Source organism: Athene cunicularia (genome assembly GCF_003259725.1).
Source record: "Athene cunicularia isolate RWA chromosome 4 unlocalized genomic scaffold, athCun1 chr4_part2, whole genome shotgun sequence".
Taxonomy (NCBI): Eukaryota; Metazoa; Chordata; class Aves; order Strigiformes; family Strigidae; genus Athene; species Athene cunicularia.
This window is the reverse complement of record NW_020799099.1, coordinates 23,653,670-23,670,595: the sequence shown is the minus strand read 5'-3', so window position 1 is coordinate 23,670,595 and position 16,926 is coordinate 23,653,670. Positions and strand designations below refer to the sequence as shown.

The following is a 16,926-nucleotide window of genomic DNA, read 5'->3' as shown; positions in this document are numbered from 1 at the left end:
CCTCAGCACCCACCCGCGGGCGCCTGCGCCGCCCCCGGTGTCTGACATGGCGGGGCCTCGCGGGAGCTGGTGGGTCCCGCGGCCCCCGTGGGAGCGGGCAGCGCTGCCAGCCGGCCCAGCGAACCGCCCCGGGCCCTGCGGGACCGAGGACGTGGGACCCCGCAGTCAGTGCCCTCCCCCGCCCGGCCTCCACAGGGTGGGATCCTGCACCGCACGTCGGGCGGAACCACACAGACCTTTTGGGAGAGGAAGGGGACCCCCACCCGCCCCCCGAGGCCTAGCGGGGTCGGTGGTAGCGGGGAAGCCCTCGCCCCGGGTACTGCCTCCCCCTGCCCCCGTGCCTTAGTGGAGAAGTTTAATTATCTAGTGGTGCCTGGAGGGCTGCTTGGACAGCACAAAGCAGAGGTGGATTTTCAGCAACTCGGGTGCTCACAGGTGTTCTTTTCTCTTCCAACAGAATCCCTGCCATGGCAACTCAAGTGCTGGGACAGTCGGGTGGGAGCAGCCTCTTTCCTGGCAGTGCTAATATTGGTATGGCATTGTCCAACGACATGTATGACTTACACGACCTTTCTAAAGCTGAACTGGCAGCTCCTCAGCTTATTATGCTGGCAAATGTGGCCTTGACGGGAGAAGTCAATGGCAACTGCTGCGATTACCTGGTTGGAGAAGAGAGGCAAATGGCAGAACTGACAACGGTGGGGGACAACAACTTCTCAGACAGCGATGGAGAGGGTATGGAAGATACCCAGGGTGCCGAGAGTGACCGTGAGGCACCTGAAAATGTGGAATTAAGCTCTCTGGAAGTTCCTAGTGTGGAAACCCAAGGCACAACTGCTTGCCCCCCTCCTAAGACTCCCAGTGTGGACAAAGATGTCTCATTGGAAGCACCAGGTACTCCAGAAAGCACAGAGGACAAGTGTAAGAGCTTGAAGAGCAAGCCATTTCGTTGTAAGCCTTGCCAGTACGAGGCAGAGTCGGAAGAGGAGTTTGTGCATCACATCAGGGTTCACAGTGCTAAGAAATTCTTTGTGGAAGAAAACGCAGAAAAGCAAGCCCAGGTGAAGGAGTCTGATTCTTGTACTGCAGAAGAGGTGGATTTCTCTAAGGGCCCGATCCGTTGCGATCGTTGTGGCTATAACACTAACAGATATGATCACTATCTGGCTCACTTGAAGCACCACAACAAAGCAGGGGAAAATGAGAGAGTCTACAAGTGTACCATATGCACTTATACTACCGTCAGTGAATATCACTGGAAGAAACACCTAAGAAATCATTTTCCCAGGAAAGTGTATACCTGCTCACAATGCTCCTATTTTTCAGACAGGAAGAACAATTATATTCAACATATTCGAACTCACACAGGTAAGTCTTTCATCTTTTTTAAGTGTAGTAAGAGTACTGAGAAACTGTGATGAATGGAGCAAGCAGAGTTTTATTTCCAAAGTTTGTTCCACCCTGGTAAAGCTCTGAGCTCTCTCCTCTTGGTGCTACCAGGTTTATAGCCTCATCGAAGGGTGGATTTGGTTTGAAGTCCAGTCTGCAGTCCTAGGGGACTGAGAAAATCTCTCAATGTCAGAGGCCCAAGGGGAGATGAAGAGCATCGCACTGAGTAATTTTAAGCCAGTTTTTTGAAGAGTGCATGACAGATTGTGCCGGTGATGACTGTCAGGGTCTATGACACAAAAGCCTGATGTACTGTAAAAACAAAACAGGCAGGTTGACAAAAAAGTGCCTAAATCACATGGGTAGTTTTGAAAATGGTGCCTTCAGACTGAACTGAAACTTGACTAAGCTGTAATTACAGAGAAGAAAGAGCTGATACACACATGCAGAAGAGCCCTCCAGCATCTACAGAGTAAGTGTTGTGTTCCCAGTGAATTAATTCCTCTTAATGTACAGGGACCTCGTTTTCTCCAAGGTCTGCATCACGGCAGTAAGCAGAAGTAGACACATACTTCTGTAGGCCTAAAGGAAGCCTCCAAGGGAGGGAGTCTATGGCCTGATTTCCTGTCTTCTCCTAACGTCAGTTTGTAGTCGTAATCTCAAGGAAAAGCGTGAGGCCCCTTTCTGCTCTGGTTCATACCAAGTGGAATCAGAGGACCTTCAGTGTTGCTGCCGTCCTGCGAGCTGGGGCCGCAAGGTGATTTAGGAAATACCTTGCTTTCTTTCAAGAGACCCCTGCTAGCCTCTCACATGGGGAGTCCTGAAGCATACCCAAACTTGAGACTCCTTCCTAGGAAGGAACAACGTAGCTGCCTCACCTCTCTGGGCAGTGAGGTACAGTTGCTTTGCCTCATGATCCCTTCTCTGGAAGCAGGAGTGCAGTTCAGACCTTTCTTGCAACTCCCCAGGAGCTTTTATTACTACCTTGTCAAGGCTTTCTGAGAGGAGGGCAGACTTGCTAACCATCTTCTAGCGTGATGACCTGACTCGGTTCCCCTTTATTGTAAGCTGTGCCGGCTGAGCAAAACACTGGGGAATTTCCCCTTTGAAGTCATGTTTTGTCCCAGCAGTGACACGAATGGTTTGGAGGCTTCAGTTCAGTTGTCTGCAGCTGTCTGGAAGGGGAGGGCTGGACTCGGGCAATATCGGGGCTGGGCTTGAGCTCAAGTGTGCAGAAGTTTGTGTTCGTCAGCATGCTTTAGCATCTGCTTTGATGGAGTTGGGAGGGTCTGCTGGGATTTTTAATACGTTAAGACATGTTCTTCTTTTAATAATAGCCACTGCTGTTTTTTAGAGGATACCATCAATTTAAAAATCAGCCTCGTCTAAATATTTTTTTCCTAAACAAGTAAACAAAGATTATTGTGTGAGGTGTTAGGAAAATGTTGTGGTTTATCCTCTAGTTTGTTTTCTTCCTGTGTATTGGGGGAGATAACAGGAAAGAGACCAGGAAAAAAAAAAGACAAAATAATAGGAGAAAACAAAAAAAAATCATCCGGGGAACTCATGGCCAAATATGAGCCTATGATGTGGTGCCTGTTTTACATTTGTCTCCACTTTAAATTCATCCCTGCTTGTGTTTGTACATGACATTAGGTCCTCCGTCTAATCTCTGAAAGCTCGTGTTTAGTTTTACAGGAACTAACCATGAAAGTGTGTTTGCTGAGGAAGCGCTCTGTTACCACTGCGTTTGACCAATTTTTCAGTCAACTGGATTAATTTTTTTGTAAAAAGCATGTTAAACTATGTAGGATATTGTCCAGTTCCTCTTTTCTTCTTTAAAAATAGTGTTGCAATCAAGGTTTCTGGTTCTTCGGTTTGCCATGTCTTTTCATTATTTTAATTAAGCTGAAATGAGTGATAATGATTATGATTTCAACATTTTTCAGTCCACCCCAGTGGTTGTTTCTTTGCTAGCTCTTAACTAAAAAGTTAAGATCTTTCAGCCAGTTCTCACTTGATAAAAATCTTTCAAATACGTTAGTAAACTGATTTAGGATTATGCCTTGTATTCCAGTAACATTGATTTTGTGGGAGAGAGTGTTGAAGCTAAAGGAAGAGTATTGGAAGAATGAATAAGCTAATGGCAGGTATATTTATATACCAGGCTAAAAGTTTTTGCTGGCATTAAACTGTCTGAATGATACTAAAATGTCCTCAGATATAATTTTAATTTAAAATTTAAGAAAAATATTTGTTGGGAAAAAAATGAGAGGGATACATACAGGCTTCATTTTCTTGCTTTTTTGTGGGTTCAGAATGTTAGGGAGAGAGTTGGAATTTTTTGTTTCTTTGGTTTCCTGATTGCTAGTAGGTTAAATCATTTTGGATGGATACTTCTCTTTCTCTCCTATTTTTCATACTTCACCTGACTTTTTTTGTGTGGGAAAACGCCTCGCTGCAGATAATTGGATTCTGCTGTGTTTGAGCCATCCAGTTTTCTGAAACACTGACTCTGTACGGAGTACAGTTTCAGAAGATCAAATGCACTGCTGCTGCTGGAGAAAGGCAGTCTCAGTTTTCTCCCCGTATCCTGGGACTGGTTTATTCAGCTCACTAAAATGGCAGTAAAATAATCCTATCCTCCTCCCCACGTTGGTTTTCTGCTGGTTAGTGAACTGAATCGATTTACTAAGGACACATACCAATACCAGATATGGCCGGGAGCAGGGAAGGGGGCTGCATGCTGGTACCTTGCATGGTGGCAGAAGCACCTATCCTCTGCATGTTTGGGGATCACGGGTAGGCAGGAAGAGGTTATCTGCTTGGCCTGTTGCATGCATCAGCAGTGGAAAGCAGGTGTCCATTAACCCATCCTGTACTGGAAGGTACCCTGCAGCTCTCAACAGTGCTTGTGTGGCAGGCTCTTGACAAATATGGGGGACCTTGGGCAGAGGGGTGGTTTAAAGACCCTGCAGATGGTCATAAGCTTGTCAGCTGGGAGGGCTACATCTGGAAGAACCGATCTGCTGCAGGAGGGGGTGGCTGGAGATGTTCAGGGCCATCCTTTCCTCTGCTTATCGGGCAGAAAGGACCCTTTGTGTCAGGGACAGACCTACCTGGACTCGTTGGTGCTCATTAGATGTGTTAGACCAAGTTTTGACTTGATTTACTCCATCAACTATCCACACCACTGATCCTGGAACTGTACTAGGTACAAGACAGTGCAGCATTGTTCTCAATTTTTTTTCCATTTTACTTGTTAGAAGCAATTTTTAGAAAACTTAATTGAAAATCATCTGCAGGGCTATATAAATAAGACATCTACTTCAGGCAGTTGCTTAGCTTTGGGCTGTCTTTTTTTATTTTGGTTGTCACGGGGGATCTTTCTTCCTTGCCACTGTGTTGGAAGTTTGATGTTCGAAGCAGTTTTGTTTCAAGCAGACATAACTTTTAATGGCATTACAAGAAAAGCCTTATAAAGAGATGATCTTAAACTTGTTCACAGGTGTCAGTCTGCCTGTTCATTTGCATAGAGTTAAGTGCCTGCTTAAGCCTTTGCTAGGTTGGGGTTTATTCTTTAAGTGTCTTGTGGAGAGGGTTTTTTGATGGCTTGTTTGCATATAATGAGCTTGTAAAATTACAGTAAAAATCCTGTGGGGTATAGCATTTTATAAAACAAGCCCTTACAGTGTAGTCATGCATTTAATTCTCAAGTGGCAATAACACACTTTAAATTAGTTGCATTCATCATACTTTTAAATCCAGTACATTCTGTTTCTGTGCCCTATATAAAATACCTGAAAGAAAGCCTTTTCCACATTCTTAACGTTGTAGGTAACTTTAAAGATATGATATTTCAGGTAATGGGAAGAAGACATGACTGAATATTCCAGGACCTTTAGCCACATATTTTCAGATTGTAAGGAGTCCTTTAAAAACAAAACCATTTCTTCATAACAGAAGGACTAACCCTCCCTTGTACATGACTTAATCTTATTGTGTGTATTGCACCAATCTCCTACCTTGTTTTAACTGAAAAGGGAGGGGGTTATGGTTGTTAGGGTGAATTTACCTTTAAACAGCTGATTTAATCGAGAATGATAGTCTAAATATTTGATGGGAGCAAACAAAGACTGGTTCTACTGCTGTTTAGGCAAAGGCCAGCAGTGGAGCCTCACATCACATACTGGTAAACGAAGGTCTGCTGCTGCAGATAGAGCTATGCCTCTGAAAGTAAATAAATGGCCTGTATGCAGGGCTTTTGGTGACATCCAGATCTAAGTGATTTGGAGAGCACGTTGGTTGTATGCCTCAACTGATGTAGCAAAATGCTGTAGTGTGATTCTGACTGTGATCTGAGTAAATACTACCACCGAGTAACTTACTTTTCCATTCCCAACTTCACTCCCTCTTCTGTTGGGGGTATCCACCCGAGACTAAAAAGTGTTTTTATAACTTGAAGTGCGGACAAGGCCGCCTAGATCTCTTGGCTGTGCTAGCAGTTTGGGGCAAACATCCCTGATACTTATCTGGACCTGCCTAACAGCTGCTAATTCTAAAACTGTCTGCCTTTATTTGAGGCTTGTCTTCACTTGAAAAGGATTTTCAAGTATCATTGTACTGATAGTTGCACAAGCTAACTGTCCCTTGTGGAGACCTAGTTTATGACAGGTTAGTTGCCATTAGTTCTCCAGAAACAATAACTCCGCAGGCAGAGGGATTTGAATCTTCAAAATAAATGTTGCTGCTACACTTGAGCTTTTGCTAGCATTATAGTTTTGCTGAGCAGGGCATTATGCTTTTCCATGCTCCAAGCTAAGTTCTCTCTGCCAATAAAACTTTGGAAGTAGAGATGCAGTCACTATTTGCACTTGTGTTTTGACAAATGGAGGTCCATGCAGGATGGATGGTTGCTCCCCATCTTAATCCAGATTAAACATGGAGGTTTCAGGTAAGGCGTTATGTGAACCAAGAACATTCATGGTTTCTTACGGGTTCTGTATCTTCTGAGTGCTGGGAGAAAAATACTGTACAAAAGTCAGCTCTGGTGGCTTAGTGCTTCCTAAAGGTGGCTGTCCTCATCACCTTTTCCTTGAGGTTACCGTCTGACGCCAGGTGAACATGACGGTGTGCCTCTCTTATAGTCTGCCCCTTCGCTGACCTCGTTGATAACACATTGATGACATGTTGCACTGGTCCATCTTGGGCATATGCTTCTCACTGTGTCCCTTTGCTGAGATATAGTGTGCCCTCAAGTACAACTTGGGGATCTGTGACAGCCTCACATGTGTGGCTTGGCAACCCAAGTTTGGGAATCAGCTGTGTTTCAGTAACAAATATACTGTTTGTTTTTGCAGGAGAGCGACCCTATCAGTGTGCTATGTGTCCTTATTCCAGCTCTCAGAAGACCCATTTAACCCGGCACATGCGCACCCACTCAGGTTGGTAAGGGGCGGCAGCAGCATGACTCAGGAGTTGGGGGTGGTTCACAGAATGCCAGCGTGGTTGAAGTTGGAAGGGACCTTTGGAGGTCATCTGGTTCAGCCCCCCTGCTCAAGCAGGGCCATCTAGAGCCGGCTGCCCAGTTCTGTGTGAGATGTCATCTCATCCAGTACAGCCTGAGCTCCTATTTTAACAGGGAAGGTTGTCTTTACCTGCTAAGGAAATGCAGAGTGTCATTAATAAAAGTGTTAACAGGGCTATAGATCTTTTTCTTTCCCTTTTACTTTGCAAGGTGTATTCTGAGGTTCATAGGGCTACTCTAGTGGTCCTAGTAATCTAGTAGCAAATACAACATTGTGATGATATATGAACAGATTCATGTCTTCTGTCTGCTACCATAACTCAGTCCAAATCAGTGAATCTGGGAAGATTTTGAGCATCTGAAAGTGTCCTCTGCGATGTCTGCAGTTTCATCTCATCCAGGAGTTCTGAGGGAACACTTAGCTTTTTCTCAGTATTACAGAAAGATGTAAAATAGCATCTGCTTGTGGCAAGGTGACACAGAGGAGAAAAAAGCAAACTCAGAGGGTGTTCACAAGTGACTCTGTCTTGAGGCACTAAAAGACAAATTAGCAGTTTTCACTAGCCTTTATTTCTCATTACTGGTCATAAGCTGTGGTGTTACAAGCATTGCTCTCTTGTGAATCTCTTTGAATGAATTAATAGCATTTTTACAAATTGTAACAACATAGGCATGCTAGACACAAGGACAGTTGTCCTTTGTGACCCTTGTAGAGGAGTTCAGGTAGATCTCAGTCTGTGTGTTTGGTTTGTTAATATCTGAATCGACCAGATGTAGGTGTATTCTTAATCCTAGCAAACAGTAGTGAAATTCTTCTGAACAGTAATTGTTTCAATTTCAATATATGAGGCTTTTAATTCAAACCAGAAGGCAGGCAAAACTGTAGTGGAGAGGGGGTCTGGACCCATTAAAAACAGCCAGCTTTAAAATGACATGCAAATATTTTGGTTTGAGAATTCTGTGAATGAAATATTCTGCTTCCAGAAAAAAAAAAATCATTTTTGGCTGAACCTCTGGGCTCAGTGCAAATTTGGAAATGGTTTGGTCTATACTGAGCCTGGAAACTGTTTCATGAACATCTTACTCTCCTTTTGTCTGTGCAAGGAAGTCTCAAATCTGAAGGAGATGAGGAGTGGGATCTGCCCTTGGCCCATGACTCAAAGGTCTGGGAGGGAGGGTGTGAGCTGTGCTGATAGAAGTGGGAGTGCTCATGGGACTCTTGCTATCAGGGGCATTTTATTAATAGCTCTCATAACTTCTGTTGCATGTCATGCCACCTTGCCCAGGCAGCGGAACCTTTTCTGTGTCATTTTCTGGACTCTTGCAGTTCACAGGGTGGCCTTTTAAAGCAAACTGGTGCTTAACCTTTCTTCAAATGTCAGACAGTGAACAACTGGTGTAGAACCTACTTCACATCTGTATTCTTAGCCATCCTGGTACATGTCCTTTCAACTTGTGCAACAAACCCCCTGAATTTAGTAGAGGTGATGGACACAGACTTCACACAGAACCTTTGAGATACCCTATTGCAGCTACTTGTGAGCACTCCATGCAGTTAGAACAGCTTGCTCATATGTCCATAAGAGAGAGGCTTTTCTTGTCCTTGCTCTGTGTAACGTGTTCCTTAAAGTATAGGTGGTAAAGGTCCATACTTGAGAGAAGGATGAACAGTGAAGCATATCAATCAGAAAATGTCACCAGGAAGGAAGGAAAGAAGACAGGCTGAAGATGATAAGGAAGCAAAGTAACCCTTCTTGAAATAATAAAGAGATGCTGTAGGCGGACGTGAAATGATTTAGACTCTTAAACAAGTGTCCTCATCCTTGTTGCCAGGGAGGCAGCATGGCCTTTTAATAGAGTTTGTGAGGGCATTACAGATCAGCCGTGTGGCTAACACACAGACACCACAGTCATAGTGACTTCATCTTCGCTGCAGGCTGCTCTGGTCTCCTGAGAGGAGCAGCATGAGTACAGGGCAGCAGGTTGCAGGGGTGGGAGAAGTACTATTGTACCATGAGCAGAAGGGGCTGGAGTGGATTTTCAATGTACTTAGGAATTGGCTTGCATTAGCTCTGTAGGTCAGTTTTGAGATGCTGGTTTGAAGCTCAGGAGCATCCCAAATTCCTCAGCTGAATTTGCACATGCACAGATGTTCTCGAAGTATTTCTGGACTTTAATTGTTGTGCTAGAAGTGTTTTTCCTTATTGCTTTGATGTGTAAAGTGAAAGCCACTTCTGCAGTGGCATGCACTAAGCAGAACATTTCAGGAACACTTCTGCAAGAGTCATTGCACAACTCTAAATGCAAATTTCAGTAGTAACATGATGGCTTTGGACTGCATCTGGCTGGCTTGCCAAGAGTAGCCTGCAGCCAGTACATCATGTGTTTGAGACACCATAACAGTGAACTGAATTATCAAGAGGTAAAAATCATCTGAGCAGTGTGCCCCTTTCACGTGCTTTGGTTTTTGCTAGCTTCTTTTCCCTCATTTCCTTTTCAATGCAAACATGAAGTATGCTAAATCTGTGTAAAGTTGGACTTTATTGAAACGTTTGTGTGAAACTGCTATTCATCAAATGTTACATTTCCATTTTTCTACAATGCATTCAATGGACCAGTTGGGTATGGATTCCATTTGCTAATATTACTGTAGAGAGATCTCTGCCGGTATGTATGCATAGCCAGAACCTGTGACGTTGTTACTGCTTGTTTGGTTTTGGATCCCCTTTCTCCCAACCCTCACCCTTCTCTCTTTTTTTGTATTTTGTTCCTAGTGTCTTGTGAATGTGTTTGTGATACGTGGATTTCTTATGTTGACTTCACTTAATTTTAAAGGCGCATGGATATTTTTTTTTCTTTTTAAGTTTCATATTTCTGTATCTGTATTAGTGGGAAGTGATTTCCCCCCCCATGCTTAATAATCACCATCATTCCCTTCCGCCCTTCCTTCCTTAGGTGAGAAGCCATTCAAATGTGATCAGTGCAGCTATGTGGCCTCAAACCAGCATGAAGTAACTCGTCATGCAAGGCAGGTTCACAATGGGCCGAAGCCTCTGACTTGCCCACACTGTGACTACAAAACAGCTGACCGCAGCAATTTCAAAAAGCACGTTGAGCTCCACGTCAATCCGCGCCAGTTTCTCTGTCCTGTTTGTGATTACGCAGCATCTAAAAAATGTAACCTGCAGTATCACATCAAATCCAGGCATCCTGATTGTTCTGATATCACTATGGATGTTTCAAAGGTGAAGCTACGGACTAAAAAGAGTGAAGCTGACTTTTCTGAGAGCATTAATGACAAAGCAGAGAAGGAACAAACTAAAGGGGATTCAGCTGCAAAGAAAACTGAGAAAATTGTGAAAGTGGAGAAAAAAGATAATTTGTCAAAGGAAAAGAAGCCGATGAGCAATGTTTCTGCAGGTCAGGTGACAACCAGAAGTCGGAAATCGGCTTCAGAAAACAAGGAGGTGGATATTAAAACTGAGAAAAATACTGAGAAAACATGTAAAACAAAGAAGATCAAAAGAAAGGCAGAGTCTGAAGTAACTTCCTCAAAGCAAGAGACTGCGAATGATACCTCAACAGTAACAAAAAAGAAAAAGAAAGTGGAAGCTAAACCCAGAGACTGCCAGGAAGCTCAAAAAAGTGACGTTGTACCAGAGGAGGAGCCTAAAAAGCAAAGTTCTTGCCTCAAGAAAAACAGAAAAAAGAAAGCTCAGAAAAATAAGCACAGTAAGAAAAGCAGTAAACTTGATCAGGAGAAGACTGAGGAAGAGGAGATGCCAGATGAGCGTCATACCACAGAAGAAGATGGGTGCGTGAAGCCTGATGCTGAGGGCAGCGACCAGAAGGAGCAAGATCCCACTGACACAGTGGCATTAAACGATGATGGTAGTTGTGCTATCAAGGGGGAGAGTGCTGATCCCAAAGGAGGCTTCATAGAAGACTCAGGGCAGCTTTGTCTGCCAACTCAGGATGCAAACACAGAAGCTGAAGTAGAGGACCAAGAAATGCCTGCTGCAGCAAGAGAGAGCGAAGACACCGTTGGTGAAAAAGAGGAGGAGAGAAAGGTGGACAGAGGGGAAGGCACTTGCTCTGAGGAATCTTCCCATGCAGTGTCTTCTGAAAAAGGCTTGGATGTGCCCATGGATGTGGTACCAGATCTGGAACCTGAGAATGAGCCAGAGGAAACCTTCGTGGCAGAAACTGTGAGTAACTCAGACCTATTGGACCTGACCAAGACGTGCCTGCCAGTGACAGAGCCAGTGGGAGATGCTGTGCCAGCACCTGCATCCCCAGAAGGGTGTATGCAAAGCCCGCAGGTAGCTCTGGCTTTATCATCTCCGGATAACACAGCAGTGAATGAATCTCAGGAAATGGATGAGGATGAGGGCATCCACAGCCACGAAGGCAGCGACATAAGTGACAACATATCAGAAGGAAGCGATGACTCGGGGTTAAATGGTGCTCGCTCTGTACAAGAGGAGACAAGTCCAAAGACATCACAGGGAGCTGCAGACACTGCAGTCGCCAGGGAGAACTATGTGTGCATTTTTTGTGACCGCTCGTTTAAAAAGGAAGGTGAATACAGCAAGCACCTCAATCGCCACTTAGTCAATGTGTATTATCTTGAGAAGGCAACAAAAGGTCAGGAGTAGAAATAGCTGTGGTTTGGGGGAATCTTCTTTTGTACGATCTTATACAGTTTATGTACAGATATTGTAGATTTTTTTTTTTTAAGCACAGTTTGCTTTAGTGTCTGCATTGGTTTGGTTTTTAAGTTGAAAATATTTTGGACACTTTCCTGTGTAATGGTGAACTCATTAACTATTGGATCTCTTCATTAGAGAAGGCAGATAGGGTGTATGAGGCTGTGTCCTGTAAAGTCAGTGTAAGCTTCTAGTCTGTTAGCTTTTGCAATTCTTATATAAATTGAGTTTTAGGAACAAGACTGTAGCTAACAATACACAAGTTGGATGTTTATAGAGCCATTGGCATTAGTTGCTTTTTGTTCTAGCAGCCAACTCCTCCTCTCCCCAGTTTCCTTCCCCCTTTTTTTTTTTTAGTTCTCTATGTGTATTGATGTTCAAAGTGTTAAACTACTTGATGGTTTTTCTACCAGGAAGATAGCTTCTATTACATAAAGAGCACTTTGTAAAATAAATCAAAGTTGGCTAGTGATGAACATAACTGTTTAAGATAATTATAATTGTGAACGTACATTTCAGATCCCCTAAGCGTGAATGGTGAGCCAAGATTTGGGAGTAGTCCTTCCAACTTTTGATTGGAGAATCACTGTTTTGATTAATATCTTAATGACTATGATATGTAATTGGCTTTGTTGTGGGGGAGAAAGTTTATTATTTTTAATTTCTGCTTTTTTTTTTGATTGTGCTTTAAGAGCTTAAAATATTGCACATTGTTTTTGATTTTTACCTATGCAGTTTAATCCTTTAGGAATAGCGCTTGTGCAGTACATGTACACTTTATATATGCATGTTTGATTTTGCTTGTGTAAGGTTTATTTTTTTTAATTTGGACATGTTCAGATTCGTTGCTTACCATGGGACAGTTTTCTATGACAGTTTTCTGTGATGCTCTTTACTGCAGATTTTTCTTGTTTTCCTGGGGTATTATTAGTTGTGCATGAAATTATTAATTGCTTGGCTCTATATTTTTGACTGACTTAAAATTGTATAGTTTTTGAGCAAAAGGATACCAATGCAATTTCAAAACACTATAGGATTTATCATGGAAATGCCACTTCTGATGTTTTGAATACACACAGAGTGTAATAAATTATAATTTGGGATCACCAGACAGGAAAATACTGACTCTCAGTGGAAAGGGTCTTCTGCAAGTCCAGATCGTTTTTGGGTTTTTTTTGTCCTCTCCTTTTCCTTTCTGTGATGGACAGTAGTCAGACCATGAGCTTAAAATAAATCAAATAGTACTAGTGATAGAAGTATGGTTCATCTAACATCCCACACACCAAAAAAACAGATAAATTGACTGGTAAGCAACAAACCTGGCATTAAAAACTGTAGAAATTCCTGCTCCTTATTCATTCAGGTTGCATTTAATAAAATCATCCTGCTTCCATGCAGAGAGAAACACAGATCAGATTGTCATCTCTAGTCTCTGTGTCATACCAGGATTTTTTAATTCTAAACAGATTTAATTTATGGCACACACAAACACAAGAGAGATTGTGTACTTACTGCTTGTAGCTAGCCAGTGGCAAAATGTAAACACAGTCCAAACCAACAGGGAAAAAGCAAAACCCTTCAGTCCCATCTGTGCACTCTTCTGACTGTCAGCTGCCTTTCCAGTGGGAGCAGTTGGGGACAGCTTCTCTGGTTATCAGCTCCAAAGAAGCAAATTTGGAGGCAGGTGTTATTTGGAGAGTGGAGTTGAGGAGCTCAGACAGTATTTGTCAGAGCACTTTATGGCAAATACTCTCAATGTAAGCTCTCGAATAAACCCTATTCCACATTGCATGTCCCCACAGCATCTTCCCCTCCAAACAAACGCCTTGCCTTGAATGAATAGAGAGCAACAATGCTACATTGCTTCTGCTTTTGGGAGAGATTGGTAATAGGAGGCCAAAGATTTGAGAGGGAAGGCATCCCTCGTGGCAGAAATAATTTGTATAATGTATAGTGAGTTTTTGTTTGCTTAGATAGTATTCAGTCCTTACCTTGGCTGCGACAATCATTGTCAACTGAAGATCAAGTTGCAACTATATTTATGTTAAACATTAAGAAAATAAACCTAGTTGAATTGTTTTCCTAAACAACCAGTTGTAATAGTCTTAGATGTATTTTTTTTTCTTCATAATAGTGTTTCCTTTATATATAAATGTTGCCACCATTTGTGAGCGATGTGAGCAGATGCTGGGAATTCCAGGACTGTGTAGAGGTTTTATAGCTCCCTTCATACCCTTGCAAAGAGCCTTTGCCATCTTGTGAGAGACTTCAAGGACTTTAGCGTGTTCAAATAAACTTGTGGACTGGCCTGGTATTTTTTCTGGTTTGTTTTTGAGCGAAAATAATGGTGTTGACTGACTTCAGTCTCTGTCTATGAGATAAAAACAAAGATGTGGTTCTCTGAGATACTCTGCTGCACATTTCGGTGAAGTGGTCAAGGTTTCAATGCTTCATCTGACAAGAACTCTTTGAAGACGATGATCGGCTCGTGTTTGGCAGTGTGTCTTACCACGAGATTAGAAACTGAAAATAAATTATTAACATATCAAGAAGAAGGAAGGTTGATTCTTTCTGAGACCCATCAACAATGTCCTGAAATACCTAATGTTGGCGCAGAACTGTGTTGGAATTCTCTGCTTGGTTAAGACCAAGGTTTGGGAGTATGTTATGGTAAAACAGCAAGGATGTAATGCATTATGTGTACCTAAAATGTTAGACATTGCTAATATTAGTATTTGAGGGGGAGTGTGGTCAGATAACCCACCAGATACGGTGGTCTTACATTGCTGTATCTCCCGTTAAATGATGCCTCTTTTTTTGTTGTCTTGTTCTTTTTCAATATTCTTAAATTATTTTGTGTTGGTTTTGCCAGTGCTAGCATTTTTGTGTTTATTGGCAATAATACCTGTACGAGTGTTCAACCTCCAATATGTGGTTGAAAGGATTAGCACACTGATACTCCTACACTGCCAGCCCTCGGTTGAGCAACGTGGTGTTTTGGGCTTTTGCTGTATGAATCTATACATTCAAAGTAACTGCCCTGAGTAATGGTCTAGAAGTGGGTAGCTAGGCATTAATAATCCATGGTATTGTAATTGCTATTTCTGGATTTTGATGATCTAGGATGGAACTTTAGTCGCTTAAAAGAATGTTTAACAACTGACAGGCCAGTTGAGATATGGAAATATTGATTTCAACAGATTTAATGTAGTTGAAAGTTATTAAATCAGATTCAAGAGTTTTCTTGAATGTCAGTTGTGTAGATATGTGGCGTGCATTCAATATTAACAGAATCCAGATAGCTAATGGAATTGTTTTATGTGTACATATATTTTCCCCCCTCTAAAATTACACTAGCTAACAAACTTTTGTAAGCTGGCATGGAAACTTGTTTATGATGTTTAGTTGCACCATGTTTGAGCTTTTACAGTGCAATACTTGTATTCTCTGAATTAAACCAAAGGTAATTTTTTTTTCATGCTCTCTCTACTGTAGTGCATGACAGTCTTTTCTACATTTGTAATAGATGTAAAACAAGCCAGATCATACATCCTGTTTTTACCTAAAACATGTATAAGAAGTCTTTTGTTCAAAATGTAGTATAAAGTTAAACTTAAGTTGCATTATATTAACCCTTACAAGTGTATTTTCCTAAGCATAGTTATGATTAAATAAACTTTATTAAGGAACTTGCAGCTTCTATCTCCCACTTATTAATGGCTATGAAAGCCATTTGTAACTAAAGGCAGGAGCAGCACAAACATCACTGACAGAGCTCTTCAGGACCTCAAGCCAGCACAGTCTGGGTAGCCAGTACACAGATGCCATGTGCATGCGCACACAGGCTTGACTGCAAATAGGGACAACGTCTCCAGAAATACATTCTTTCTCCAGTTCAACACATTATAGTCATTTCCCTGCCTGCTTCAGTGAGGGCAGGTCATAAGGTGGGGGATGCATGCATATGGCCGAGGTTCAAACTTAATGCTGGACCTGTCTGTGACTTGGCAGAACAGGCCTGATGGGCATGAAAGGCATAGTCCCTGCCACATACAAAATGCAACTTGGTGGAAACTGGAATGTAAATGTGAGTTTCAGATGTAATGCAGGTGGAAATACCTCCTGCATTCCAAAGGGGTCTCTGGTGCTGCCTCATTTGGGGAATTAAAAGATTGATAAAACTTATGTCACCCATCATCCCTATGGCTATGATACTGTCTGTATAGATACTGAAAATGTCTTGAGAGCTGTGGAGCTTGGTATAGCCTGTAAGGGTTTTCATCTCTCTGTCAGCCTGGCCCTTTTACAAAACCTGAGCTGGATTAGCCCATGATGCTAACCTGCCTTCTAGGGCCTAATCATTCTTACCAGGATCCTACTAATGCAGAACAATCCCTATTTGCCAAGGCATCAAGGCAAATGACATTTAATTAACTTGTGGGGATAGTTGTACATGCAGCTGCGGCAGCTTTGAACATTTTGGAACTCCTATGCTAGAAGGATAAGAAGTGAGCTTTTGTCTTCCGATTAAATGTTTTCTCGTAAACAATGTCGTCCCCTCCACCCTGGGTCATCTTTGTCAGTGGGAATCTGGGGTTCTGAGCCATGTGATCAGTAGCCAAGCAGCAAAGAGCCGGGTGCACTGTTACCACAGGGCATAGACTTGGAGGGCTGCAGGGTGGCAGGGCTGTCATCACCTGAGTGAGGGGCAGGGTTTAGTTTGCTCCCCTTGAAGTCCTGTAGACAATGTGTATGCAGTTTACAGTAAAGCCAGTGTACGGACAGGGAACAGGAGTGGTACCTGAGCCTGCCCATGGACTGCAAGGGAGGTGCTCTGGGAGAATGGCATATATACAGTAGGGTCTGGATACTTGTGTGCCTCTCTGCCTGTGCTGTGTGAGTTAATGATTTCAAAAAGGATCAATAGAGGAGGCCCTGCCCTTTGTACCACCAATTAGTGCTGTCCCCCACCCCCAGGAAGGTGTTCTGGGGACAAACTAGCTGAAACAGGAGAACACAAGTGGGTTGGTAACCTGAGAAACCATTTTCCCTTAAAACATGCAGTCAGCTCATCCTTATCTTTGGCTAGCTCCTTGCACCTTCGTGGAAAACCTGCTAGTTTTTCCTGATAGAAAACCAGGATAAAACCTGCTAGGCTGAAAACATGCTTAGAAGCTGCTTTATGCCGAGTTGGTTTTTTTACAAAACTGGGTAGCCAAGCACAAGTGCATGTCTCCATGGTACCTTGCAGGCCAGTGTGAACTCCTGCCCACTCACCCAGATGCCTAAAAGGTGAGTTAC

General features: G+C 42.9%; 1 protein-coding gene across 1 annotated transcript; it reads left to right on the top strand.

Moving 5' to 3' along the window:
- The first annotated feature begins 467 nt into the window (after positions 1-467).
- REST (RE1 silencing transcription factor) lies at positions 468-15,320 on the top strand. Its single transcript, XM_026847887.1, has 3 exons — positions 468-1,368; positions 6,750-6,833; positions 9,872-15,320. Exons 1-3 carry the CDS (start codon positions 468-470, stop codon positions 11,572-11,574), a joined length of 2,688 nt encoding a protein of 895 aa, XP_026703688.1. The 3' UTR covers positions 11,575-15,320.
- The last annotated feature ends 1,606 nt before the right edge of the window (positions 15,321-16,926 follow it).

Coding starts and splice junctions, on each gene's coding strand:
- REST (XM_026847887.1), top strand. CDS start 468: ATGGCAACTCAAGTGCTGGGACAGTCGGGTGGGAGCAGCCTCTTTCCT. Junction 1,369..6,749: donor ACATATTCGAACTCACACAG/GTAAGTCTTTCA, acceptor TTGTTTTTGCAG/GAGAGCGACCCTATCAGTGT. Junction 6,834..9,871: donor GCACATGCGCACCCACTCAG/GTTGGTAAGGGG, acceptor TTCCTTCCTTAG/GTGAGAAGCCATTCAAATGT.